Below are 27,333 nucleotides of genomic sequence, written 5' to 3'. Positions count from 1 at the left end.
GTCATCTGGGTCACCTGAGGCCTGCTGGCAGTTGCAGACTCGTGGTTTCTGTCCTGTACATTTCTGCTCGCAACCACAATTCCAGTTAATTTATGAACATTGATCGCACTTGTGTGCTGAGAGATTTGTTGGGTGTTATCACTGGTGGACATAAACGCCTGTGCTATTGCAATGACCTTACTGAGGGTCGGTGTCTCTACAGTCAAAAGTTTTCATAGGACTGTGTCGTGGCCAATGCCCAGTACAAAAAAGTCTCTGAGCATTTGTTCCAAGTAACCATCAAACTCACATTGTCCTGCAAGTCGCATTAGCTCGGTGACGTAGCTCGCTACTTCCTGACCTTCAGATCGCTGGCATGTGTAGAACCAATAACTCGCCATCAGCACGCTCTCCATCGGGTTAAGATGCTCCCGAAGCAGTGTACACAGCTCCTCATACGACTCCTCTGTGGGTTTCACCGGAGCCAGAAGATTCTTCATGAGGCTGCAGGTCGGTGCCCTGCAGACCGTGAGGAGGACCGCTCTCCTTGTTGCAGCACTTCCTTCTCTGTCCAGCTCGTTGGCTACAAAGTACTGGTCTAGTCGTTCGACATAGGCTTCGCAGTCCTCACCCTCCGAGAACTTCTCCAGGATGCCCACAGTTTGCTGCATCTTTGCGTTGGATTCGTATATTCGTAGCCAGTTATTGTGTTCCAAACACGGATGAGACTACAGACAGGGAGGTTTAAGTAACAACTTAAAGTGAGCAACACGCCGTAGGGGCCTGCTTATATCAAGTGCTCCCTAGGGATGCTAGGATCCCTTAGGACATCAGGGGATGCACTCCCTGTTGGCGGAACATGGGAGTGCATGCTTTACCGATACACAACAGGTTTAATGTCTGAATTTATTTGGTTAGAGTTTAGGAATAGAGAAGGAGCGTTTACATTGCAGGTTCTTTAATATCCACCCCCAAATAGCAAGAAGGATAAAGGAGCAAATCTGGAGGCAAATTTCAGATAAATGCAAAAACAATAGAACATTAATATTAGGAGACTTCAATTCCCCCAATATAGACTGGAAGGAAACAGAGTGAAGGGCAAGGAGGGTGAAGAATTCCTGAAATGTGTTCAGGAGAATTTTCTTAATCATTTCATTACTAGGTCACGGGGTCGGAAGCAGTGATGGATCAATGAAGTAGGGCAAGTGGAGTGTGTTTCAGTGGGAGAGCATCTAGGTAATAGTGACATAATATCTTTCGGTTGAAGGTAGTTGTGGGAAGAGACAAATCAATGGTGAAAATATTCAACTGGGAAGAGAGCCAATTTCATTGATTTGAGAAGGGATCTAGCAGAGCTGGACTGGAACAAAGATTGGCCAGACAAACCGTGAATGAGCAATAGCAGGGCTTAAAGGTAGAGGCACATTGGGTATAAACCCACGGTATTTCCATGAGGAGGAAAAATGGGCATCCAAAGCTGCAAACGCCACCCCCCCCCACCCCCCCGTGCCCACTCCCCCCACAGATGAGAAGGGAAATAGAGGTTAAAATAAAACAAACTTTTGGAGGTTTATGATACATGTCAGTTACAGATTGCAGGTAAAACCATGCAGAATACAGAGAGTACAGGGGGAAGTTGATAAAGGGTGTAAGAACGGCAAAGAGCAAGTATGAGAAAAGATAAGTGGGGAACATAAATGGGAACACAATATTTTTAATAACATGTAAGAAAAGGCACTGGAGAAGGTGCACACAACATTTACAAGGATAAAATCAGGAACGCGAGGTTATATCTATCAAGGAAGGATGAACAGACTGGGTCTTTATTCTCTTCAAAAGAGAAGGCTGAGGAGTGACCCAATAGCATTCTTTAAAATTATGACAACCTTTGATAGAGTAGATGCAGAGAGAGTGTGTCCACTTGTGGGGAAGAGCATAACTGGAGACCATCAATATAAGATAGTCACCAAGAACTTAAGTGGATAATTCAGCAGAAATTTCTTTACCCAGAGAGTGGTGGTAATGTGGAAATCACTCCCACAGGGAGTGGTTGATGCACGTAGTATAGACGCATTTAGGAGGAGTCTTGATAAACATATGAGGCAGAGGGGAATATAGAGTTATGCTGAGGAAAGATGACAGGAGTTTCAAGTGGAGCATAAACGCCGAAATGATCTGATTGATGGAATGGTCTATTACTGTACCTATATCCTAGATAATCCTATAGAAATTTAATATCATAGTAGGTGAGGTGGACTGGAGATATTGAATAGGATAACAATAGATAGAAATGATGTGCTCAATAATTTGGCATCACTCAAAGTTAACAAGTCACTGGTCCAGATGATATGCATCCTAGGTTGCTGAATGAAGCTAGGGTGGAAATAGTAAAAGCTCTGACCATAATCTTTCAATCCTCCTTGGATATGAAAGTGATGCCAGAGGACAGGGTAATTGCAAATGTTACAACCCTGTTTAAACAAAGAAGAGGGGTTAAATTGGTAACTATTGTCCAATTCATCTATTGCCAGTGGTCAGAAAATTACTAGACTATTGGCAAGGAATAAGTTAATTCTCATTCGGGGAAGCATGGGTTAATAAGGGACAACCAGCATTGGTTTGTTCCAGGCAAATCATGTCTGATGAACCGAATGGAGTTACTTGATGAACTAACAGGGAGGGTTGATGAAGGTAGTGTTTAGATGTTGTATATATGGACTTTCAAAAGGCATTTTTAAAGGCTGCGTATAAAAGACTTATTGGAAAATAGGAGCACGTGGCATTGAAGGAGTGGTGGTAATTTGGTATGTAATTGGCTGAGGGATAGGAGGCAGACAGTAGTGGTGAACGGATGTTTTCAACTATGCAGAGGCTTCCCCCAGGGGTTGTATTGAAACCATTTCTTGTTATATATAAATGACCTGAACGTAAGTATAGGGAGTGCAAAACATGGAAGTATGAGGATACTACAAAACCTGCCAACCAAGTAAATGATGAGCAGGATTGTAGCAGACTTCAGGGGGACATATGTGAAATTGACAGGTGCATGGCTGATACAATTCAATGTGGATAATTGTGAATGTGGCCAAGTGATGCACTTTGGGTGAAACAATATGCAGAGGCAGTATAATTACCAATTTGATTTCTTGGCGACTATCTTATATTGATTGCGTATGGTTTTGCTCTTCTCCACAAGTGTAAACACTGTCACTGTGTCTACTCTGTTAAAATCTCACGTCATTTTAAAGACCTCTATCAGATCACCACTCAGCTTTCTCCTTTCAAGAGCAAAGAGATTCAATGTGGTCATCCTTTCCTGATTCGTGCAACTTCACATTTCTGGTGTCACACTTGCAAATCTTTTTGAACCCTTTCTGGTGCCTTGATATCCTTATTATAACATGATGATCTGAATTGTGCAGTGTGCTCCCAAGTGTGGTCTAACCAAGGTTCAGTAGAAGTTTCTCATAACTGCTCTACTTCTCAATTCTATCCCTCTAGAAATAAATCCTAGTGCTTGGTTTGGGTTATTTTATGGCTTTATTGACGTGTCTTGCTACTTTTAGTGATTTGTGTATTTGCACTCTGACATCCCTTTGCTCTTCAGCCCCATTTAGCTTCCTATTTTCTAAATAATATTTGACCTTCTTATTATTGTTACCAAAGTGTAAGACCTCACATTTGTCTGTGTTCATTGCGCAATAGCTCAGTGCTCGGTTAAGTGGTCAATTTGGGGTCATAAACTTGGTCAAACAACAGATTCACTGCAGCCAAAGTAACACATGCATGAGCAGATTGGGAAAGGCGAGCTTTGGTCGTTCAGGGTAAAATACGACACAATCGGTCAGAAGACAGATAGAGGGGCAGAGTGTGGAATCAGGAACACGCAATATCATCAGTTAGGAATTGGCTAAAGATGAGTCATGCTTCTTGAGAGAATACCTGTCTCATATTGTTAATGACCTGAAATGTGGCGGTGGGTTGGTGGAGTCCAAACACTTGATACGCTGGTCTCAATTCCCTGTCCCTGTTAGTAAATGTTATTTTCAATTGTAGAAGTCATCTTTATCATCATAGGCAGTCCCTCGAAATCGAGGAAGACTTGCTTCCACCCTAAAAGTGAGTTCTCAGGTGTCTGTACACTCTTATATGGGAATTACAGTCTCTGTCACAGGTGGGACAGACAGTGGTTGAAGGAAAGGGTGTGTTGGGAGCCAGGTTTGCCACATGCTCCTTCCACTGCCTGCGCTTGTTTTCTGCATGCTCTCAGCGATGAGACACGAGGTGCTCAGTGCCCTCCCAGATGCTCTTCCTCCACTTCGGGCGGTTCAGGGACTCCCAGGTGCCGGTGGGGATGTTACACTTTATCAAGGAGGATTCTAGGGTATCCTTAAAACATTTCCTCTGCCCACCTGGGGCTCACTTGCCATGTCGGCGCTTGCTTTGGGAATTTTGTGTCAGGTATGCGAACAATGTCACCCGCCCAACGGAGCTGGTCGAGCGTTCCTTCAATGCTGGGGATGTTGGCCTGATCGAGAACACTGACGTTGGTGCGTCTGTCCTCCCAGGGGATTTGTACTGCCCACACTGTAACAGTGACTACATTTTTTTCTTTCTTTTTCTTACTTTCTTTCTTTCTTTCTTTCTTTCTTTCTTTCTTTCTTTCTTTCTTTCTTTCTTTCTTTCTTTCTTTCTGTCTTAATTCCTCCCCTCGTTCCTTCTTTCTGCATAATATAAAGATTCAGACTGGCATCAGCAACTGGAATAGATTTGTCCGACGGTCAAGTCATTTATTGAACAGGGAGCCGAGGCTTAATGATCAGAGTATTTGTTAAGAAACACGAAAAAAATACTGCAATGGTGGAAATGTGAACCAAAATCAGAATATGCTGGAAACACTCAGCAGATCAGGTAGCATCTGTGGTAATTACACTGCAGGGACTGGAAGACGTGGTGACTACTGGAAACAATATTATTCAAATTCATAAGTTTGTTTTTTTGCTAAAGTTCTTTTTCAGTTGTCCCCTGGAAAAGAGGACATGTTTGACAGGCTTTACGATCGATGACACTGCAGTATCCCATTGCCTCCTTACACTTTAAATAAGAAAAGGCAGCTGTGGGAATTCCTGTTAGGATTGGGAGACCTTTCTGAGTCTATAAATGTGCACCATTTACCCTGGTCTTTGGGGATTTATCCAACTGGGAACACCGCTGTTGTTGTTTAAAGTCTTGTTGTGCAACTTGTCATCATCTGTTTGTTCAGTGACTGCAATTAAACGCAGGCAGCAGGGGACATGATTTTCTGACCACATGGATTGTCACTCCTATAAATAAGGGGATCTTCTCATTGTGGCAATCGGAGAATTGCTCCCAGCAACAACACCAACCTTCGAATCATCAACTAACGCTGAAAGAGAAAGATGTCTCTTGGTTTTCTGATGAAGATCAAGATTCTCTGGGCGATTAATGATATAGAAAAGATTTACTACCCAATCCTGGCAGCAGTTGGTGTCCCGCGTAAGTGGTTACCAACCGCTGGAACCTCGGCAGCTGGAGATTAACAGAATATTATATCTTAGTCCGTGCGTCCAGCTCGTTATTTTATTAATTTCCACACATTACGGCAGCGACTGCACTTCAAAAATACTTTGTTAGCTATAAGTGCCTTTGGGTTCCTGACATCAAGAAAAGGACTTTCTGTCTCTCTTGTGTGTGTTTGTGTATGTCAATGATTTTAAACCTCAATGTCAGGGGTCATGATTACGAAGTTTTCAAATGATGCAAAATATGTCCATGTGGGATAGTAAGGAAGACAGCTGTAGACTGCAGGAAGATAACAATGCGCTGGTGGGCAGAATTGTGGCAAATGGAATTCAATCGGAGAAATGTAAGGTAATGCATTTGGAGAGGGCTAACAAGACAAGGAATAAACCTTCAATGGCAAAATACTGCAAAGGACTGGGGAACCATCATCATCATAGGCAGTCTCTCGAAAGTGAGGAAGACCTGCTTCTACTCTAAAAGTGAGTTCTCAGGTGGCTGAACAGTCCAATACGGGAATTACAGTCTCTGTCACAGGTAGGGCAGGCAGTCATTGAAGGAAAGGATGGGTGGGGAGACTGGTTTGCCGCACGCTCCTGGGCTTGTTTTCTGCATGCTCTCGACGATGAGACTCGAGGTGCTCAGCATTCTCCCGGATGCTCTTCCTCCACTTAGGGCGGACTTTGGTCAGGTATTCCCAGGTGTCGCTGGGGATGTTGCATATTATCAGAGAGGCTTTGAGTGTGTCCTTGAAACATTTCCTCTGCCCACCTGGGGCTCGCTTGATATGTCGGAATTCCGAGAAGAGCGCCTGCTTTGCGAGCCTTGTGTCGTGCATGCAGACAATGTGGCCCGCCCAACGGAGCTGGTCAAGTGTGGTCATTGCTTCGATGCTGGGAATGTTGGCCTGATAGCGAACATTGATATTGGTGCGTCTGTCCTCCCAGGGGATTTGCAGGATCTTGCGGAGACATCGATGATGATATTTCTCCAGCGAGGAACAGAGGGACCTTGAAGTGCATGTTCGCAGATTCCTGAAGGTAGCAGGACAGGTCGATATGGTAGTTAAGAAGGCATATGGGATACTTTCCTTTTTTAGCCGATGCAGAGAATATAAGAGCAGGGAGGTTATGCTGGAAATGTATGAAAAACTAGTTCGGCTGCAGCAAGAGTACTGTGTACATGTGTAGCCCCAAATTACAGGAAAGATGCACTGGACAAGTGACAGAGGAACTTTACGAGGATATTACCTGCACTGGAGAATGTTCGCTGTGAGTAATGTTTAGATTGGCTGGTTGTTCTCTTTGTAGCAGAGGAGTTTGAAGGGAGACTTAATTTGGATGCATAAAATTATGAGAGGCCGAGAGAGAGTGAACACTGACACTGGGAGTTCCTGGCCATAGACCGCCCTAAGTGGAGAAAGTGTATTCGAGAGGGCACTGAATACCTCGAGCCTCATCGCCAAGAGCATGCAGAAATCAAGCGCAGGTAGCGGAAAGAGCGTGCGGCAAACCAGTCCCACCCACCCTTTCCTTCAGCGACTACCTGTCCTACCTGTGACAGGGACTGTGGTTCTCGTATTGGACTGTTCAGCCACCTAAAGACTTATTGTTAGAGTGGAAGCAAGTCTTCCTCGAATCCGAGGGACTGCCTAGGATGATGATGAGGATAGGAAGGATCTGTTTCTCTTCGCAGCGAGGTCAATAACAAGGTGGCTTAGATTTAAAGTCATCGGTTGAAGGATTAGAGGGGAGTTCAATGGAATCTTTTCACCCAGAGGCTTATGGCAGTCTGGAGCAGGCTACCTACAAGTGTGGTAGAAGCAGAAACCGCCTCCATTTTTAAAAATCCAGAGACTGTTACGATTGAATTTCTGTGTTATGATTTGGATCCTAGCTCCACAAACTATCAGCAGAACATGATTCCTATTTGTAGCTACGTGGACCATGACAACCGGACTCTCCCTCCGAATTCAAATTCTTCTCCTTTCAATGGAGATATCTTCTACCCTGGCACTGGGCAGGGAACACAGCCTTCGGACTTCATGGTCACAGCTGCAGAGAACAGTATCTAACCCCCTGACGATACTGTCCACCAACACATTCATTTTCACTCTCCCATCTTACATGGCTTCCTGTAGCATGGTGCCACGGTTAGTTTGCTCATATACCACGCAGACATTGCCCTCATCCACGCAGGCAGCAAGAACCTCATACATGTTGGATAAGTGCAAAGGCCAAGCCTCCTCCAAGACTGCACTTGAATTGCAGTAACACCCTGTTGTCCCTAGCCACTTACCACACTTGCACTATTCCCTTACGTCAGGGTTGTCACTGCCTCCTGGATCAAAGTGTCCAAATAAATCTCCCGCTCTCTGATGACCCACAATGTCTGCAACTCGGACTCCAGTTCAACAACTCTGACCTAAAATTGCTCCAGATGCGGACACTTGCTGCAGACATAGTCATCCGGGATCGCGATGCTCTGCACAAACTCTCACATGCTGCATTTGATGTGCACCACTTGCACTGCCAACCAAAGACATCCCTGTTTAATTTATTAAAGTAATTAACATTAATGTAATTAATTAACTGAACTTATTTTATAGTTTTAGCTAATGACTAGATCTAGCTAAAGTTACAGATAGATTAATTATATATTTAGCTGCAATAGAAACCACTACAAGAACTGGAGGCAAAAAGCAACACTTACTTCCCCCTCTGCTCGAAATTCCCATTGTCTCTAAATTGCGAACTTTAACACTCTTTTTACAAGCACTCTGTTAAAGACCATTCTGTCCAGACCACTCAGTAGACCTTCTCCATTACTGCACTTGAAATAAGTCAAAGTACTGTAAGTGCCTGATGTTCAGCGAATAATTTCCATATTTTCCTCCTGCTCGCAGTTAACGTGGTGACGATTGCGATCCTGTATCGGGGAAAGTGCGGTGTCTCCAAATGTGTCGCTCGCGACCTGGTGGCCATGACAGCGGCGGATCTATTGATCGTGATCATCGATCTGATACTGAGGCAGATTCCTATAGTTTATCGGGAACTATTCACATTTGTGTGGAACTTTAGAGTATGTAACATTCACGCTGTCCGACTTCATGCCGTTGCAGATTGTTCTGTCTGGTTCACCGTCACTTTCACCTTTGATCGAATTGTGCCCATTTGTTGCCAGAAACTGAAATCTCAATATTGCAAGGAGCAAACAGCGGCTGTGGTTCTCGGAACAGTGAGCGTGCTGATCTCTTTGAAGAACATTTTCTGGTATTTCCTGTATACAAGTCAATATTTGCTTTCTAATGAACCCTGGTTTTGCCGCGTGTCATTCAGTGTATCTCGTTCACTAGTCTGGACTGTCGTTGAATTAATGCATTACGTTTTAACGCCATTTATTCCATTTCTTTTGATTCTGCTGTTGAATGCTTTAACGGTCAGACATATTTTAGTATCCAGCAGAGCTCGCAGTAGACTCCGAGGTCAGAGTAGTGGCGAGAGCCCCAGTGACACAGAGATGGAGAACCGAAGGAAATCGATCATTGTACTGTTTGTTATATCGGGGAATTTCATTCTGTTATGGGTGGTGTTCATGGTCTGTTCTATATTGAGACGATTGGATTACTTGGGATACCCTGTTTCTCTGCTCACATTTGTAACAGAAATTGGCTTCATGATCCAGCTCCTGCGTTGTTGCACAAACACTTTTGTTTATGCAGTGACCCAGAGGAAATTCAGAGAGGAGTTGAGGAACGGAGTGGAATATCCCCTTGCAATGATGGTCAGATTAATTAGATGAGAGGTCCCAATATTACATAATATTATCAGGTATTTTTGTTCGATATTCTATAGAATCTACTGTCTGGTTCATTTGAATCTTTGGCCAAGATTTTTGCAGTTGTAACGATGGTGAGACTGCCATTGTTGGCTGTCATTACCCCTCTGAAACGGATAATAAAGGCAGGGTTTATTGCATGTGCAGATAAATGCTGAATTCAGTGAGTCGTGGTCCGTTATTCCCTGCTCCACCATAGACTGCGCTGTGGAACTCCCCACTGTTGACAATCAGTGAAATCAATTGAATTGACAAAAACATCCCATTTTCTGATCAAATATTGCAGTAAGAAGTTAAATCTTGTTCAATGAGGCGTAAATGGATTTTTAATGGTGTTCTGCATAATATCAAATAGTGATAATCATTCTGGCCTTGAGGACTAATTTTACATTTGTGGAATTTCAAATTTCTCTAATATCATAAAATGTATTAGATTTTTAAAATATTATTATTTTTTAATGATATTTCAACTTCCACCTTAACCGTGTTGTGTACATCACCAATTTATTTGGCTCTCTGTAAAAAGTGAATGATAAAAGCTGATTTTTATTTCCTGGTTTGCTGCCTGTGACACTTCTTCAATATGTTTCACTGCTTTGCAAGCTTGGAGACATCACTGCTGCTGGAGAGCTTTAGATTCCTGAGACATTGGGACCGTTTCTAGGGGAAGTGGGACCCGTACAAGCCAGGTGCATTCCACCTCAACAGAGTCGGAACCAATATCCTCGTTTGCTAGTGCAGTTGGGGATGGATTAAACTAGCTTGGCAGGGGGATAGGAAGTGGAGAATAGATTCAATGGGGAGAGAAGCAAAGCTGGAATTGGGCAGCAGAAAGGTAGAAAATGAATTTGAAAGACAGAGGAAACGGGCTGGAAAATAGACACTCAAACAGTCAGAGGGAGGGAGAAGAAATAAAAGTGGGTATATTGCTGCGAAGTACAAAAGTTATAGAGCTCTAACAGAATCATAGACTCATAGAAATTTACAGCACGGATGGAGGACATTTTGTCCCTTCGTGGCCGCGCCGGCCGACCAAGAGCTATCCAGCCTAATTCCACCTTCCAGCTCTTGATCCTTGGCCTGTCGGTTACGGCTCTTTAAGTGCTCATCCAAGTATCTTTTAAATAGGGTGAGGGTTTCAACCTCCATTATCATTTCAGGCAGTGAGTTGCAGACCCCCAACACCATCTGGGTGAAGACATTTCCCCTCATATCTCCTCTAAAGCTCCCCCAGTTACTTTAAATCTATGCCCCACGGTTCTTGAGACTTCTGTCAAGAGAAACAGGTCCTTCCTATCCACTCTATCCAGGCACCTCATAATGATATACACCTCAATCTTCCCTTAGACTCCTCTGTTCCAAAGAAAACAGACCCAGCATCTCCAACCTTTTCTCATAGCCAAAATCCTCCAGTCCAGCAACATTCTTGTAAATCTCCTCTGCAACCTTCCCCGTGCAATCACATCTTTCCTGTAATATGGCAACCAGAAATGCACACAGTACTCCAGCTGCAGCCTAACCAGTGTTTTATACAGTTCAAGCATAACCCTCTGCTCTTGTATTCCATGCCTCAACTTATAAAGGCAAGTATTTCATATGCATTCTTTACCACCTTATCTATCCGACCTGCTACTTTCAGGTATCTGTGGACCTGCACTCCTTTGTGCCCCTCCACTTTTCAGTGTCATACCATTTAATATGTACTTCCTTGACATGTTAGATCTCCATAAATGCAATATCTCACACTTATCTGGATTGAATTCCATTTGCCACTACTCTGCCCATCTGACCAGTACATTAATATCTTCCTCAAGTCCACAACTTTCTTCTTCCTTATCAACCACACAGCCTATTATAGCATCATCTGCAAACTACTTAATCATAGCCCCAACATTTAAGTCGAAGAGCATGGAATCATTTACTTCCACCTTTGAGAGAATAAGCGTCTCATCAAAAGATAGAACCTTCAACGATGCGGCTCTCCTTCAGTAGTGCCCTGAAGTATCAGTCGAGAACATTGAGCGAAGGTGTCTCTGCAGTGAGACTTGAACCCGCGATCTTTTGACTCAGATGCGAGAGGCGACCCCCACAGGTAATACCTTAACTAAATTGGGAAGAGAATGATGCGAACACGTAACCCGTTCAGAGCCGGACCGCTGATCGCTATTCCAATGCAGGCTTCAAAGCATTATCCAAACACAGGGGTATTGTAAACTGGCTCACATTGCTTAAAGCAGCAGAGTAATAATAGCAGATGCCAACTTAAAGTTGTGCTGAAAATATAACCATTGCCTCGATAGGCTGAAAACCAATATCTGCCTTTCCAGCTTAGCTCATTAATTATACCCCGGAATTGCTGTCTAATAATGAGATGGTACTTCTGATTCCAGATTCTAATGCGTTGTGTAAATTGTTAGCAACATTGGTCCAGCTCCGATTTTCATGGAGTGGATTGCAGAAAGTATCTTTCCATTCCATGTACCCTGGATTGCAGAAAGTATCTCCCCATCCCATGTACCCAATTTGGCAAATGGAGTATAATGTCGGAAAGTGTGAGGTTATGCACTTTGGCAGAAAAAAATCAAAACGCAAATTATTATTTAAATGGAGAAGAATTGCAAAGTGCTGCAGCACAGCGGGATCTGGGGTACTTGTGCATGAAACACAAAAGGTTAGTATGCAGGTCCAGCAATGATCAGGAAGGCCAATGGTATCTTGGCCTTTATTGCAAAGTGGATGTAGTATAAAAGCAGGGAAGTCTTGCTTCAATTATACAGGGTATTGGTGAGGCCAAACCTGGAATACTGTGTGCAGTTTTGATTTCCATATTTAAGAAGGGATATATTTGCATTTGGAGACAGTTCAGAGAAGGTTCACTAGCTTGATTCTTGAGATGAGGGGGTTGACTTATGAGGAAACGTTTAGAAGGTCGGGCCTCTTTGCATTGGAATTCAGAAGAATGAGAGGTGATCTTATCGAAACATATAAGATTAAGAGGGGGCTTGACAAGGTGGATGCAGAGAGGATGTTTCCACTGATAAGGGAGACTAGAAGTAGGGGACGTAATCTTAGAATAAGGGACCGCCCATTGAAAACTGAGATGTGGAGGCATCTCTTCTTTCAGAGGGTTGTAATTCAGTGGATTTCGCTGCCTCAGAGAGCTGTGGAAGCTGGGTCATTGAATACATTTAAGACAGAGTTAGACAGTCTCGTAACCGATAAGGGGATAAGGGGTTATGGGGAAAGGGCAGGAAAGTGGACCTGAGTCCATGATCAGATCAGCCATGAACTTATTAAATGGCAGAGTAGGGTCGAGGGGCCGTATAGCCTACTCCTGCTCCTATTTCTTATGTTCTTACGTACTCTGGATTGCAGAAAGTATCTCCCATCCCATGTATCCAACTTTCACACATGCTCATTTTTACTCAAGCTGTAATCATTAGGGATCCCATCTATTCCATGCCTGTAATTTCAGAATCATGAAGGAGGAAACATTTGGGAACGTGTATCCTTAAACTAAAGCTGAACCTGCCGAGGGATCTGTCTGTCACTGAGTGAAACGAAGACAGACCAGCTTTCCCTTCACTTCCCTCAGAGTGCTCAACCACATTCTGTTCAGTTTAGTGTTGGGCTTTACCAAGATGCCCAATTATTGATGTACAATAACAACACTGAGAGTTAAGCTTTGGTAATATATTCTGTGGGATTATCCCACTCGTCCACTATAAAATCACAGAATACACGCAAAAAAACAGGTTTTTTTTCGGGGATGGTGCGATTGAGCAGGACAACCCCATGATAATTTATGACACAGTTTCATCCGAGCAATATGCTGAATATCTCTTCAGCTGTGTAGAATAATTACCCAGGACTTGGGGACCCCACTACCTATCCCACAGGTGAGTCGACAGTTTCAGATGTGGGATGGACTGTACTCCATGGGAACGTTCTAAGCTGCCATCAGGATGAGCGGAAACCTTCACATTAAGATGTGGCTGTTCTGAAGTCGGCGTTAACATGTGTTCACTGCGATTGAGGAGAAGACACATTGATCTGCACCTGGTCTGTTCTGTCACTGAACGCGGAAACATTCACAAAACTGAAGATCGACATCTGATTCGTTCACCAACACTGACGTAAGTCATTTTAATAAATCAGAGAATTAATCTCGCAAACAGACGAATGTTTCTGGTGGATGCAAGTTGATTCGGATCACCCAGCGGTAACGTGGGTTGCTGGGGTTATTCCACTCTCGAGCAACTCGAGGCTGAGCTGAAGTCAAAGTCACAATTGTTTCCAATTGATCCACTCCCACAACCACACAACAAAACAGTAATAGAGGTACTGCTGGACAAATCCAGCCCGACTAATGATGGCCTCATTTGCGTACTCTCAATGATCAGCATAGTGATGGAACGAGCCATCGCTTCTGCTATCAAATGGCACTTGTGTCCCACTGACCTGCTCACCGATGCTTGGTTCAAACACAGACACAATACCTCAAGTTCAGAAGTGAGATGAGAATAACTGTCCTTGGCATCAAGGCAGCATTTGGCCGAGTGTGGCACTAAGGAGCTCTTGTAAAAGTTAACCAATGGCTGGAGTCATAACTGGCACAAATTAATACTTTGTACTTTTATGGGCCAATCATCTTCAATCCAGGACATTGCTGCAGGAGTTCAACAGGGCAGTGTACTCGGCCGAGCTATCTTCAGCGACTTCATCAATGACTATCTCTCCATCATACGGTCAGCAGTGGGGCTGTTAACTGATAATGGCACAGTGTCCCGCTCCACTCGCAATTTATCAGATAATGAAACAGTACATTCCCACCTGCGGCATGTCCCAGACAGCATCCGGCTTTGGTCTCATTACTAGCAAGTAAAGGCGGCAGGGCAAGTCGCTAAGGTGTTTATCATATATGCATTACTTTTTTATGATTAGTGACATAGAATTTAAAATCAAAGAGATCAGGCTCGGACTTTATAAATCACTGGTTAGGTCTCACCTGGAGTATATTGGACAATTCTGGGCAACACATTTGAGGAATGATGCAAAGACCTTCGAAAGTGTCCAGCGGAGGAATACCAGGATGTTACCAGGAATGGAGGACTTCGGTTATGGGGAGAGTTTGGAAACATTCGGACTATGCTCATTTAAACAGATAAGTTTAGGAGGTCACATAATAAAGGTTTTCAAGATGATGCGAGGTGTTGATAGAGTAGATAAAGCAAAACCAATCCCTCTGGAGTAGGGCAATAACCAAAGGTCACAGATGTAAAATCATTGGCAAAATATCTATCAAGGAGACCAGGAGATATCTTTTCACTCATAACTTGTTCGGATCTGGAACCATCTATTGAAAAGCTAAATCCATTAATAATTTCATACATTCTTTGGATATAGGTGTGTGTTGACGATCAACTTATGACGACATGGAAGCAATCGCGGGGGAGTGGGGGTCTGGGGGTGGGGCGGGGGTAGGGGGAGATTAAACATGACTGATCTGTCAAAGAGCCAGTACAGGCATGACGGGTCGAATGGCAACCTCTGTCCTGTAAGTTGCTACGATTTTATGGTAACATTTGCAACACACGAGTGTCAAACAATGACCATCTCCAACAGACAGAGGCAACCATTTTCCAAGGCGTTATGAGGCATTATAAGAACATAAGAACATAAGAATTAGGAGCAGGAGTTCGCCATTTGGCCCCTCGAGCCTTCTCCGCCATTCAATGAGATCAAGGCTGATCTTCTACATCAACTCCACTTTCCTGCACTGTCCCCATATCCCTTGATTCATTTAATATCGAAAAATCCATCGATCTCTGTCTTGTATATGCTCAAACACTGCGCCTCCCAGCCCTCTGGGGGAGAGAATTCCAAAGATTCACCACCCTCTGCGAGACGCTAAAGGAATTTATGAGCTGGAACCTCCATGTTTGAGCTTATCGCCCCAAAATGGGCGTTATTTCTGGCGTGGGCGGTAAAAAGGGTTTTCAGATCGCTGACTTTTCGCCCATTCCCAAAGCACCTAGTTTACATTTTTGAAAATGGGTGTTACCGTGAGCAATATCAAATGGCCGGTAGCATTAAATTTTTTCACCTTCTGCCGTAAAGTGTGGCCGTCCTGAGCAACGCCATGGCAACACTCAATTTCCGCGATTCAGGAGGTCAAGAGTCACCACAACATGCGCAGAAGAGGAGACAGAGAGAGAGGAAGCTCAGAGTGACTGAAGGCGTGGCTAGGTGTGGTGTGGCTGCTTTGGGAGGAAGGAGGGAGACTTTAGATCTTCACAGCAAGTAGGCAAACAAAAAGTGGCTTTTATCAGCCACATATTTGACCGAATTTGGCCTATAATGGAGAGAGAGGAGGAGGCAGCACAGCCCACTGTGGAGACTGACGCTGGAGAGAGCAATGAGGTGGGAGAGGAACACATTGGAGGCCGCAAAAAAGCCAGGAGGTTCTCAGACGAGGCAAATGCCTCCCTCCTGCAGGAGGCCGAGTTCTACTGGGGTGATTTGACACAGGGAGGGCGCGGGAAGCCCACCCCAAAGGCCTACCAGAGGATATGAACCGAGATAGTAGAGGTGGTCTCGTCGGTGACCAACGATGTGCATGAGGACAACCAATGCCACAAATGATGGAATGACCTTGTGGGATCCGCAAGAGTAAGTATTGCATTGATTTACATGTACTTCTGTACTTATATAATTTGATTTGTAACAGTCATAAGTGACAATCAGCAGTTGTGAGGTCTTGCACTTTTACCGGCAATGTTTTACTCAAAGCCTGCGGTCACGGTGTATATCTTTAGGTAAAGAATGATAAAAGCATAATAATCATGATTATATATGTTGGTTATGTGTTGTATCAGTCTCTGTGACAGTACCTACCAAAGATATCACTCAATGATCTCATGCCATGTCATCCTGTCACCTGTTACAGGAGACGCTATCGATGATGAGGTCCATGCAGAGCCGAACAGGTGGGGGGCCACCAGTCCCCAGCGACATCACTGACAAGGAGGAGTGAGTGCTAGCACTCGTGGGGAAGCACCCCCGGACAGCCACAGGTACATCTGCAGACCCTGAAGCGATGCCATGTGAGTTAAGCTGACACCAGTGCGTGATGTAAAGTCAATAGATGCCACACCAACTCATTCCGAACAATCATATATGATAGATGATTTCTAAAAGTATCACAGAAATAATGCTGGCCTAATGAAAACCATTGCAATCCACAATGTGTTGATAGTCTTGAAATGTGATGTCTCTGATGATTTTGAGAGTGGTGGTGCTTATGTCGTGCATATGCTGTGTGTAGCGCTGGACTCACCTTGTCACCCGAGCACTCCTTTCTCCTCTAACAATTCATTTGTGTCTTGCAGCTCAGACAGCAGCGTGGCCCCAGGCAAGAGCACAGGAGCCAGAAGTTGGGGGCGTGGGGCAGGAGTCGGCGGACGATCCTACGACATCTGGTGCTGAGGAGCTCCAATTGTCGCCCATCAATCCGCTGGGTCTGTTCTCGACGGATGATTGCGCGGACTTCGAAGTACCTGCATCGCCACGCTCAAGAACCCATTCCACCCCAAGGCCATCTATTGGTCCTCCGGTCATTACCGCCTCCACTCTGGAGGTACCGGCCCCAAGCACCTCTCCACAGGGCACCCCATTTGTCCCCAGGATGGTGCCACCCCCGCGGAGGCCTCCTGGACACGGCAGGTCTGTTCCACGAGCGCGACATCACAGCAGAGAGATGGTTCATTTGTCAGGGAGGACAAGAGACATTGGTGACCAGCTCATCGAAGCTTTGGTAGCATATCCCGACACCTGGCCACCAAGTCCGAGTATATTCCACGCATGGCGGTGTCCCTGGATGTGATAGCTAGGAACACTGCTACCACAGCCCTCCCAGTGGTCCCTGAGCACGGCACTACACCCCTAGGTTCCGCGCCATCACTGCGAACGACAGATGTGAGCAAGGACCAAGATCCTGCTGCTGCATCAGAGAATGTTGCCCACTTGGCAGCCCCCACTCCTGTACCAATTCAAGCAACGCCTTTGCCTTCATCCCCCACAATGAGGCACCGCCTGAGGAGCTCCTCGGCCAAGTGCAGTGGAGCGAGAAGGGAAAGGGATAGAGGTGGGGAGACGAACGAGAGGAGAAAGGAAAGTGAGGTGCATTTGCGCAGGTGATGGTTCTGTTATATCTCCATCTGGGTGTATGCAATTTGTTGTAATGTATGGGGCCATGGCCACACTTCTGCTTTGCCTCGAGGAGCGGCGGGAGGAGGTCGGTGCCTTGGGCGGGCCGGAAGTATCGGTGGGCCCCCGGTGGGCTGAGTGTCGGTGGACCCCCGACGGGCTCAGTTTCGGCGGGCCCCCGGCGGGCGGAGTGTCGGTGGGCCCTGGCAGGCTGAGTGTCGATGTGGCACCGGCCACCAGAATCATGCCGGACGAGGGGTAGTGCCGGATAAGGGAGTTCCAGATAAGGAAGGTCCAACCTGTACAAAACTTGCACAATGGGCGTGTAATAGGCAAATTAGTTCAATATAAATTATTGTGAGATTTTACATTTAGGTAGGAACAAAAATGAGGCCTCTCAGTGCTTCTAAATCCATAAATCTCGCCTCCCAAATTTGTGCCCATCTTCCCCGGAACTCCTTGTCTGAATCTCTCCAATCAGATTTCTGCCCCAGTCACAAGACACAAATGTCATCTGGAATGATTGTAACAAAGGTAAACTATACCTCTTCTGTCTCCTCGAATTGCTTGCAGCCTTTGACATGTTTGACAATTCCATTCTTCTCCAAAACTTCTCTGCCATCGTCCAGCTGGGAGCTACTGCACTCGGCTGGTTCCATTCTCATCTATCTAATAGTAGCCAGAGAATCACCTGCAATGATTTCACTTCCTGCTCTCACATCGTTAGCTCTGGTGTCCCCCAAGGCTCTATCCAACGTCCCCTCATATTTCTCATCTACATGTTTCCCCTTGACGACATCATCCGAAAACATAGCGTCAGTTTCCACATGTACGCTGATGACACCCAGCTTTACCTCCATCGCTTCTCTCAATCCCTCCACTGACTGTATATTGTCAGTACTGGATCAGAAAAAGCTTTTTCCCAATTATATATTGGGAAGACTGAAGCCATTGTTTTTGTACCCGCCACAAACTGCGTCCCATAACCATTGACTCTTTCTGTAACATCTGTTTGAGGCTGAACCACACTGTTTGCAACCTTGGTGTCATATTTGAACCTGAAGTGAGCTTTAGACCACATATCCGCAGCATAACTAAGAACACCTATTTCCACAACCGGTACATTGCTTGTCTCCGCCCCTGCCTCAGTTAATCTGTTGCTGAAACTCTCATCCATGTCATTGTTATCTATAGACTTTATTATGCCAATGTACGCCTGGCTGGTCTCCCACTTAATTCCCTACATAAGCTTGAGTTCATCCAAACCTCGGCTCCCGGTGTCCTAACTCGCACCAACACTCGTTTACCCATCACCCCTGTGCTTGCTGACCTACATTGGGTCCCGGTAAAGCATGGTATTGTTCTTAAAATTCTCATGCTTTTTTACATATCCCTCGATGGCCCTCGCCCCCTCCCTATCTCTGTAACTCCCTCCAGCTCCACACCATCCGAGATGTCTGCGCTCCTCTAATTTTGGCCTTTTGAGCAGCCCCGATTGTAATCGCTCAACCATCGGTGACCGTGCCTTTTGTTGTCTGGGCCCTACACTTTGGAAAATACCTCCCTAAACCTCACCGCCTCGCTACCTCTCTTTCCTCTTTCAAGACGCTCTTTAAAACCTATCTCTTTGAGCAAGCTTTTGGTCATTTCCACTAATTTCTCCTTATGTGACTTTGTGTTAAATTTTGTTTTATAACAATTTTTGAAGCATCTTGAGACATTTTATGAAGTTAACGGTGCTATATATACACACATTGTTGTTGTTGTTGTTGTTGTTGTTGTGCACCCGCAGACTTTGAGACATAATTTAGGATGATACTTTAGTGCACTACTGAGCGTGTGCAGACTATCTTTCGAGTTGGACGTTAAATTGTGCTGATAACAGTTTGTGTGGTTTTACATTCTTACAGTAAGTATCGCTTCGATTGTAATGAGGTTTCTCTTAATGTGTGTGCTGAATGCAGATTTTCATGCTTTACAAGTACATTTATACAGAGACATGGACCATGTACAGGAGACACCTCAAGTTGCTGGAGAAATCTCACCAACTGTGCCTCCGCAAGATCCTACAAATCCCCTGGGAGGACAGGCGCACCAACATTAGCGTCCTCGATCAGGCCAACATCCCCAGCATCGAAGCACTGACCAGACTCGATCAGCTTCGCTGGGCAGGCCACATAGTCTGCATGCCAGACACGAGACTCCCAAAGCAAGTGCTCTACTCGGAGCTCCTTCACGGCAAACGAGCCAAAGGTGGGCAGCAGAAATGCTACAAGGACACCCTCAAAGCCTCCCTGATAAAGTTCAACATCCCCACTGACACCTGGGAGTCCCTGGCCAAAGACTGTCCGAAGTGGAGGAAGTGCATCCGAGAGGGCGCTGAGCACCTCGTGTCTCAACAGCGAGACCATGCAGAAATCAAGCACTGACAGCGGAAAGAGCATGCTACAAACCTGTCCCACCCACCCCTTCCCTCAACAACTATCTGCCCCACCTGTGACAGAGTCTGTGGCTCTCATATTGGACTGTTCTGGAGTGGAAGCAAGTCTTCCTCGATCCCGAGGGACTGCCTATGATCGTACTCAGTAAGATAATGCATCGAAAGGCAGATAAATCCCCTGGATTGCATCCTCGGGTCTTAAGAGCAGTAGTGGCAGGGATTGTGGATGCATTGGTTGTAATTTACCAAAATTCCCTGGATTCTGGGGATGTCCCAGCAGATTGGAAAACTGCAAAAATAATGCCCCATTTAAAAAAGGAGGCAGACAAAAAGCAGCAAACTATAGACCAGTTAGCCTGACATCTGTGGTCGGGAAAATGTTGGAGTCCATTATTAAAGAAGCAGTAGCAGGACATTTGGAAAAGCAAATTTCAGTCAGGCAGAGTCAGCATGGATTTATGAAGGGGAAGCCATGTTTGACAAATTTGCTGAAGTTCTTTGAGGACGTAACGAGCAGTGTGATTAAAGGGGAACCAGTGGATGTGGTGTATTTGGACTTCCAGAAGGCATTTGATAAGGTGCCACATGAAAGGTGACTGCACACGAAAAAAGTTCACGGGGTTGGGGGAAATATATTAGCATGGATAAAGGATTGGCTAACGAACAGAGAACAGAGAGTTGGGATAACTGGTTCATTCTCTGGTTGGCAACAAGTAACTCATGGGGTGTCACAGTGATCAGTACTGGGACCCCAACTATTTACAATTTATATTAACGACTTGGAAGAAGGGACTGAGTGTAACATAACCAAGTTTGCTGACGATACAAAGATGGGAGGAAAAGCAATGTGTGAGGAGGACACAAAAATCTGCAAAAGGACATAGACAGGCGAAGTAAGTGGACAAACATTTGGCAGATGGAGTATAATGTTGGAAAGTGTGAGGTCATGCACTTTGACAGAAAAAATAAAAGGGCAAGTTATTATTTAAATGGAGAAAGATTGCAAAGTGCAGCATTGCAGCAGGACCTGGGGGGTCCTGGTGCATGAAACACAAAAGGATAGTATGCAGGTACAGCAACTGATCAGGAAGGCCAATGGTATCTTGGCCTTTATTGCAAAGGGGATGGAATATAAAAGCAGGGAAGTCTTACTACAGCTATACAAGGTATTGGTGAGGCTACACCTGGAGTACTGCAGTAGTTTTTGTTTTCATATTTACAAAAGGATGTACTTGCTTTGGAGGCAGTTCAGAGAAGGTTCACTGGGTGATTCCGGGGATGAGGGGGTTGACTTATGAGGAAAGATTCAGCAGATTGGGCCTCTACTCATTGTAATTCAGAAGAATGAGAGGTGATCTTATCGAAATGCATAAGATTATGAGGGGACTTGACAAGGTGGATTCTGAGATGATGTTTCCATTGATGGGGGAGACTAGAACTAGAGGGCATAATCTTAGAATAAGGGGCCGCCCATTTAAAACAGAGATGAAGAGAAATTTATTTTCTCAGATAGTTGTAAATCAGTGGAATTTGCTGCCTCAGAGAGCTGTGGAAGCTGGGACATTGAATACATTTAAGACAGAAATAGACAGTTTCTTAAACGATAAGGGGGTAAGGGGTTATGGAGAGCGGGCAGAGAAGTGGAGCTGAGTCCATGATCAGATTAGCCATGATCTTATTGAATGGCGGAGCAGGCTCGAGGGGCCGCATGGCCTACTCCTGTTCCTATTTCTTATGTTCTTATGTTTACGTAAAGTCACCGCGGCACTGTCACTCTTTGTCTCAGGTTCTTTTCAGGCCACAGCTGGAGACATTTGTGGACTTTCTCAGCATGCCACACATCGCTCCAGAATTGCAAACTTCCCCAAGGTATAGGGAGCACTAGCCTATACGCACATCGTGGAGTGGGCACCTTTTCAGGATGCAGAGGTTTTCAGGAACCGCAAGGGATTCCACTCCCTGAGTGAAATAGACTGGTGGAGAGGCTGGGTGAGATTGTGAGATAGATAGAGAGATTTGGGAGAGAGATATGTATTGTGGGAGAGAGAGAGAGAGAGACTGCGGGGTAGGGAGACTGGGGAGAGTGAGAGAGACTGGGAGAGTGAGCAAGAGAGATACTGGAGCTACAGATAGACCGAGGAGAGATATATTGAGACAGGGGAAGAGAGTGAGAGAGACTGCACGATAGAGAGACTGGGGAAAGTGAGAGAGACTGGGGGAGCGAGCGAGTGAGACACTGGAGATAGAGAGAGACGGGGGAGAGATATATTGTGACTGTGGAAGAGAGTGAGAGAGACTGGGGGAGAGACTGAGGGAGACTGGGGGGGAGAGACAGATTGGAGGCAGGGAGAGAGAAATTGTGGAGATGGAGAGAGACTGGAGGGAGAGAGTGAATTGTGGAGAGACTGTGTGGGAGAGAGAGAGAGAGTGAGAGACTGGTGAGAGAAAGTGTTCGCGAGTCTGGGGAGAGAGAGAGACTGGGGAGAGAGGGTGAAAATGAAGGGGAGAGAGAGGGAGAGACTGGGGAGAGGCAGAGAGACTGAGGGAGAGAGAGAGACTGGGGAGAGATGGAGGGACTGGGTGAGAGAGATAGAGACTGGGAGAGAGAGAGAGAGAGAGAGAGTCTCGGGAGAGAAAGTGTTAGTGAGTCTGGGGAGAGAGAGAGAGAGACTGGGGAGAGAAAGTGTTAGCAAGTCTGGGGGGAGAGAGAGAGAGACTGGGGAGAGAGGGTGAGAATGGGGGGGAGAGAGAGGGAAGACTGGGGAGAGGGAGAGAGACTGGCAGAGAGAGAGATTGGGGAGAGATGGAGATACTGGGTGAGAGACGTAGAGACTGGGAGAGAGAGAGACTGGGGGAGAGAGGGAGTGCGAGACTAGGGGAGAGATAGAGAGACTTGGGAAGCAGAGAGAGAGAGACTGGAGGAGGGAAGGAGAGAGACTGAGAGAGGGAGTTTATATGATGGAATTAAAGTTTTTAATTAATTATACCATCAACAAACTTGCAGAATGAGCATGTAAATAAGAAATGAATTTCAATACACATACATGTCAGAAGGTGCATTTTGTTTGGAGGAATATGGAGGCTACATATTCCTTGGAAAATAAGAATCGAAGTGGGGTAGAGTGGCAAAGGTATCTCGGGGTCTACACAAATCATTAAAAGTAGCAACGCAGGTGAAAAAAGCTATAAAAGTGCAAATTATGCACTGGGGTTCATTTCGAGAGGAATAGAATTGAAAAGTTACATTAAACATGTACAGAACCTTGTCTCATTGTCTCATGATTTGAACCAGTGGGATGGCAATATGCCCTTACTGTATATACGCTTTTAAACAGTTGCAGTTGTTGTTGTAGAGGTTGTTGTTGTACACGTTATAAATGTTGTTATTGTACAAGTTGTTATTGTAAAGGTTGTCGTTGTTGTTGTCAGACTTTGACCATGGACAAAAAGGTCACGCTCAAAGGAGTTCATGGCCCGCTCAGTACAAAATAAAATGATAGACAACATTGCTCACTTGAATCAAACATTAGAAGAAGACATCACCACGTTCTAGAAACCGAGACACATAGAAATTTACATTGCAGGTGGAGACCATTTTAGCCCATCGTGTCCGCGCCGGCCGACAACGAGACTCACGGCCCTCAGTCAGCAGCCCTGAAGGTTACATATAAACCAATGAACAATGAAGAATGGAGGAAAGGTAAAGAGCAACCCGGCCCAACCAGTCCACCCCACACAACTGCGACACCCCACACTGAAACATTCTACACTCCACCCCAACCAAGGCCATGTAAAGTCCTGGGAGAGGCAAAAACCAGATTAAAACCCAGGCCAATTGGGGAAAAAAATCTGGGAAAATTCTTCTCCGACCCATCTCGGTGATCAAAACTAGTCTAGGAGATCACCCTGGCTGTATTCTATTCCCTGCAGTACTTACCATCGTATCTGTGCAAGCCAACAAGAGGTTATCCAGACTAATCCTTCTTACCAGCTCTAGATCCATAACCCTGCAGGTTACAGCACTTGAAGTGCCCATCCAAGCACCTTTTAAATATGGTGAGGGTTTCTGCATCCACCACTTTTGCAGGCAGTGAGTTCCAGAACTCCACAACCCCCCATCTCTAATCCCCTCTAAACCTTCCACCAACCACCTTAAACCTATGCCACCAAGGGAAATAGGCTTTGCTATCCATTACATCCAGGCCCCTCAAAATTTTGCACACCTCAATGAGGTCTCCTCTCATCCTCCTCTGTTCAAATGAGAACAAATCCCACTTATCCACTTTCCTCATTGCTAAGATTCTCCATTCCAGGCAGCACCCTAGTAAACCTCCTCTGCACCCTCTCTAGTGCAATCACGTCCTTCCTATAATGCGGTGACCAGAACTGCATGCATTATTTAGCCCTAACCAGATTAAGCATAACCTTCCTGCTCTTGTATTCGATACCTCGGCCAATAAAGGCAAGCATTCCGTATGCCTTCTTAACTACTTTATCCACCTGGCCTGCTACTTTCAGGGATCTATGGACAAGCACTCCAAGGTCCCTTTGTTCATCTGCACTTTTAAATGGCCTACCGCTTAATGTGTATACCCTTTCCTTATTAGCCATCCCAAAGTGCATCACCTTACACTTCTCCGAATTAAATTCCATTTGCCACTGCTCTGCCCACCTGACCAATAGATTGATATCGTCCTGCAGCCCATGACTTTCTTCTTCATTATCAACAACACGGCCAATTTTAGTGTCATCTGCAAACTTATTAATCATTCTCCCTATATTCAAATCTAAATCATTGATATACCACAAAAAGCAAGGGACTCAGTACAGAGCCCCGCGGAACCCAACTGGAAACATCCTTCCAGTCACAAAAATATCCTTCAGCCATTATCCTTGGCTTCCTACCTCTGAGCCAATTTTGGATCCAACTTGCCACTTGCCCTGGATCCCAAAGGCTTTAACCTTCATGACGAGTCTATCATGTGGGACCTTATCAAAAGCTTTGCTAAAGTCCATATACACTACATCGTATGCACTACCCTCATGGACCCTCCTGGTTACCTCCTTGAAAAATTAAATCAGGTTATTCCAACACAATCTTCCCTTAACAAATCCGTGCTGATTGTCCATAATTAATCCTTGCCTTTTTTCAGGGAGTGCATTCCCCATCATGACCACACTGTTTGAAAAATAATTTTCTTATGTCGCCTTTGTTTCTTTTGCTAATCCTCTTAAATCTCTGTCCTCTGGTTCTCGACCTCTGCCAATGGGAACAGTTTCTCTCTGCTTACTCTGTGATTTTGAACAGCTCGACCAAATCTCTTCTCAATCTTCTCTGCTCCGAGGAGAACAAGCCCAGCTTCTACAGTGTAACTGAAGGCCTCATCCCTGGAATCATTCTCATAAATCTTTTCTGGAGTCGAACTAAGGTCTTCACATCCTTCCTAAAGTGTGGTGCACAGAATTGGACACAATGCTCCAGTTGAGGCCGAACCAGTGTTTTACACAGGTTCATCAGACTTTCCACACTTTTGAACTTTATACCTCTAGTCATGAAGTGCTGAATCCGGTAAGCCTTTTTAACTGTGGTCTCAATATGCCCTGCCACCTTCAACGATTTATGCACATATACCCTCAGGTCTTTCTGTTCCTGCACCTGCTTTAGGATTGTACCCTTCACTTTACCTTTCCTCTCCTTATTCATTCTACCAAAATATATCACCACACTTTTCTGCATTACATTTCATCTGCCCCATGTCCGCCCATTCCGAAAGCCTATCTATGTCCGCTTGAAGTCTATCACTATCCTCCTCACTATTCACTATACTTCCAAGTTTTGTGTCATCTGCAAATTTTTAAATTGTGCCCTGTACACCCAAGTCCAAGTCATTAATATATATTAAGAAAAGCGGTGGTCCCAGTACCGACCCCTGGGGAACACCACTGTATACCTTCCTCCTGTCCAAAAAACAACCGTTCACTACTACTCTCTGGTTTCTGACACTAACCCAATTCCTTATCCCTCTGCCACCGTCCCTTTTATTCCATGGGCTTTAATATTGATTTTAGGATTGATTGTGGAAGTTACAATTCCCACAAGTGTACAGTTGGTGAAACCCACTGTTATCAGGTCGACAAGAAGTAGCAAACTGTTGTTGCAGTTTTGGTTGGCACTGTGAAGTTTGAGCTTGCGGGTTCCCTCGAGAGAGTGCATTGGATCTGCTAATCCTGTCCTACTGTGGGTTATGCTGCAGATATCTCCTACGCCTAACTCAAATGCGCCAATAGCAGAACATCTCACAGCTGCTCTGAGATTGACGATTGCAAGAGGTACAATTCTAGGCAGAGAAACGTGAGCCTCCATGTCTTGCTCTACAATTTGAGTTTCCGAAAGCAAGGGGACTGAAATACCAAATCAGATTAGATCAGCAGACACAGTAATGGTGAACTGTTCATTTACCTGCTACCAGCAAATGGATAACTGACCAAAGGATATCAAAATAAACATGGTGCATTATCAGACACCCAGCAACAGCAGTAAGCAGTTCAACTCTGCGTCAAATGAATGATAACCTCCGATTCTCACTCACCAGGAATTCCGACAGTTGCAAGGAGAGGGGAGTACAAAGCATAGATCAGATCAATAAACGTTTTGTACATTCTTGAAAAAAGCAGCAGTGCCTGCTGGTGTCGAATTGAACAAATGCACCGGCCGACCAAGCTGCATATTCAAGGGATGATATTTATATCTGCAGGAGCTCCCCAGGTTGGTTTTAAGCAGCGCCTCAAAGGTTGAAAGAGAGAATAGGGAGGGAATTCCAGCGTATAGATCCAGGGCTGCTGAATACTTGGCCATCAATGATTACATTACATCGGGTTACACGGGATATATGGCACAGAAACAGGCCATTCGGCCCAACCAGTCCATGCCAGCGTTTATGCTCCACTCGCGCCTCGTCCCGTCTTTCCTCATCTAAATCTATCAGCATAACCCTCTATTCCCTTCTCCCCCATACGCTTGTCTAGCCTCCACTTCAATGCATCGATACTATTCACTTCAACCATTCCCTGTGGCAGTGAGTTCCACATTCTCACCACTCTCTGGGTAAAGAAGTTTCTGCTGAATTCCCTATTGGATTTATTGGTGACTATCTTATATTGATGACCTCTAGTTATGCTCTTCCCCACAAGTGAAGCATTCTCCCTGTTTGCATTCTATCAAAATATTTCATTATTTTAAAGACCTCTATGAGGTCACCCTACTTTTATCAAGAGAAAAGAGACCAAGTTTGTTCATTCTTTCCTGAAATGTATACCCTCGCATTTCT

At 45.1% G+C, this 27,333-nt stretch overlaps 1 protein-coding gene across 1 annotated transcript; it reads left to right on the top strand.

The window, feature by feature from the left end:
• Positions 1 to 5,399: 5,399 nt before the first annotated feature.
• On the top strand, positions 5,400 to 9,321 carry LOC139232795 (probable G-protein coupled receptor 139). The gene is made up of 2 exons (XM_070863288.1): positions 5,400 to 5,496; positions 8,426 to 9,321. The coding sequence occupies exons 1-2, from the start codon at positions 5,400 to 5,402 to the stop codon at positions 9,319 to 9,321; spliced, it is 993 nt and encodes a 330-aa protein (XP_070719389.1).
• The last annotated feature ends 18,012 nt before the right edge of the window (positions 9,322 to 27,333 follow it).

This window comes from Pristiophorus japonicus, chromosome 20 (assembly GCF_044704955.1).
Source record: "Pristiophorus japonicus isolate sPriJap1 chromosome 20, sPriJap1.hap1, whole genome shotgun sequence".
NCBI lineage: Eukaryota > Metazoa > Chordata > Chondrichthyes > Pristiophoridae > Pristiophorus > Pristiophorus japonicus.
The sequence above is the reverse complement of the archived record's forward strand: the minus strand, read 5'-3'. Positions and strand labels throughout refer to the sequence as shown.

What these genes read in the sequence shown, in the direction of transcription:
- LOC139232795 (XM_070863288.1), top strand. Translation starts at nt 5,400, where the DNA reads ATGTCTCTTGGTTTTCTGATGAAGATCAAGATTCTCTGGGCGATTAAT. An exon ending in GGCAGCAGTTGGTGTCCCGC is followed by an intron (nt 5,497 to 8,425) that starts GTAAGTGGTTAC and finishes TCCTGCTCGCAG; the next exon opens with TTAACGTGGTGACGATTGCG.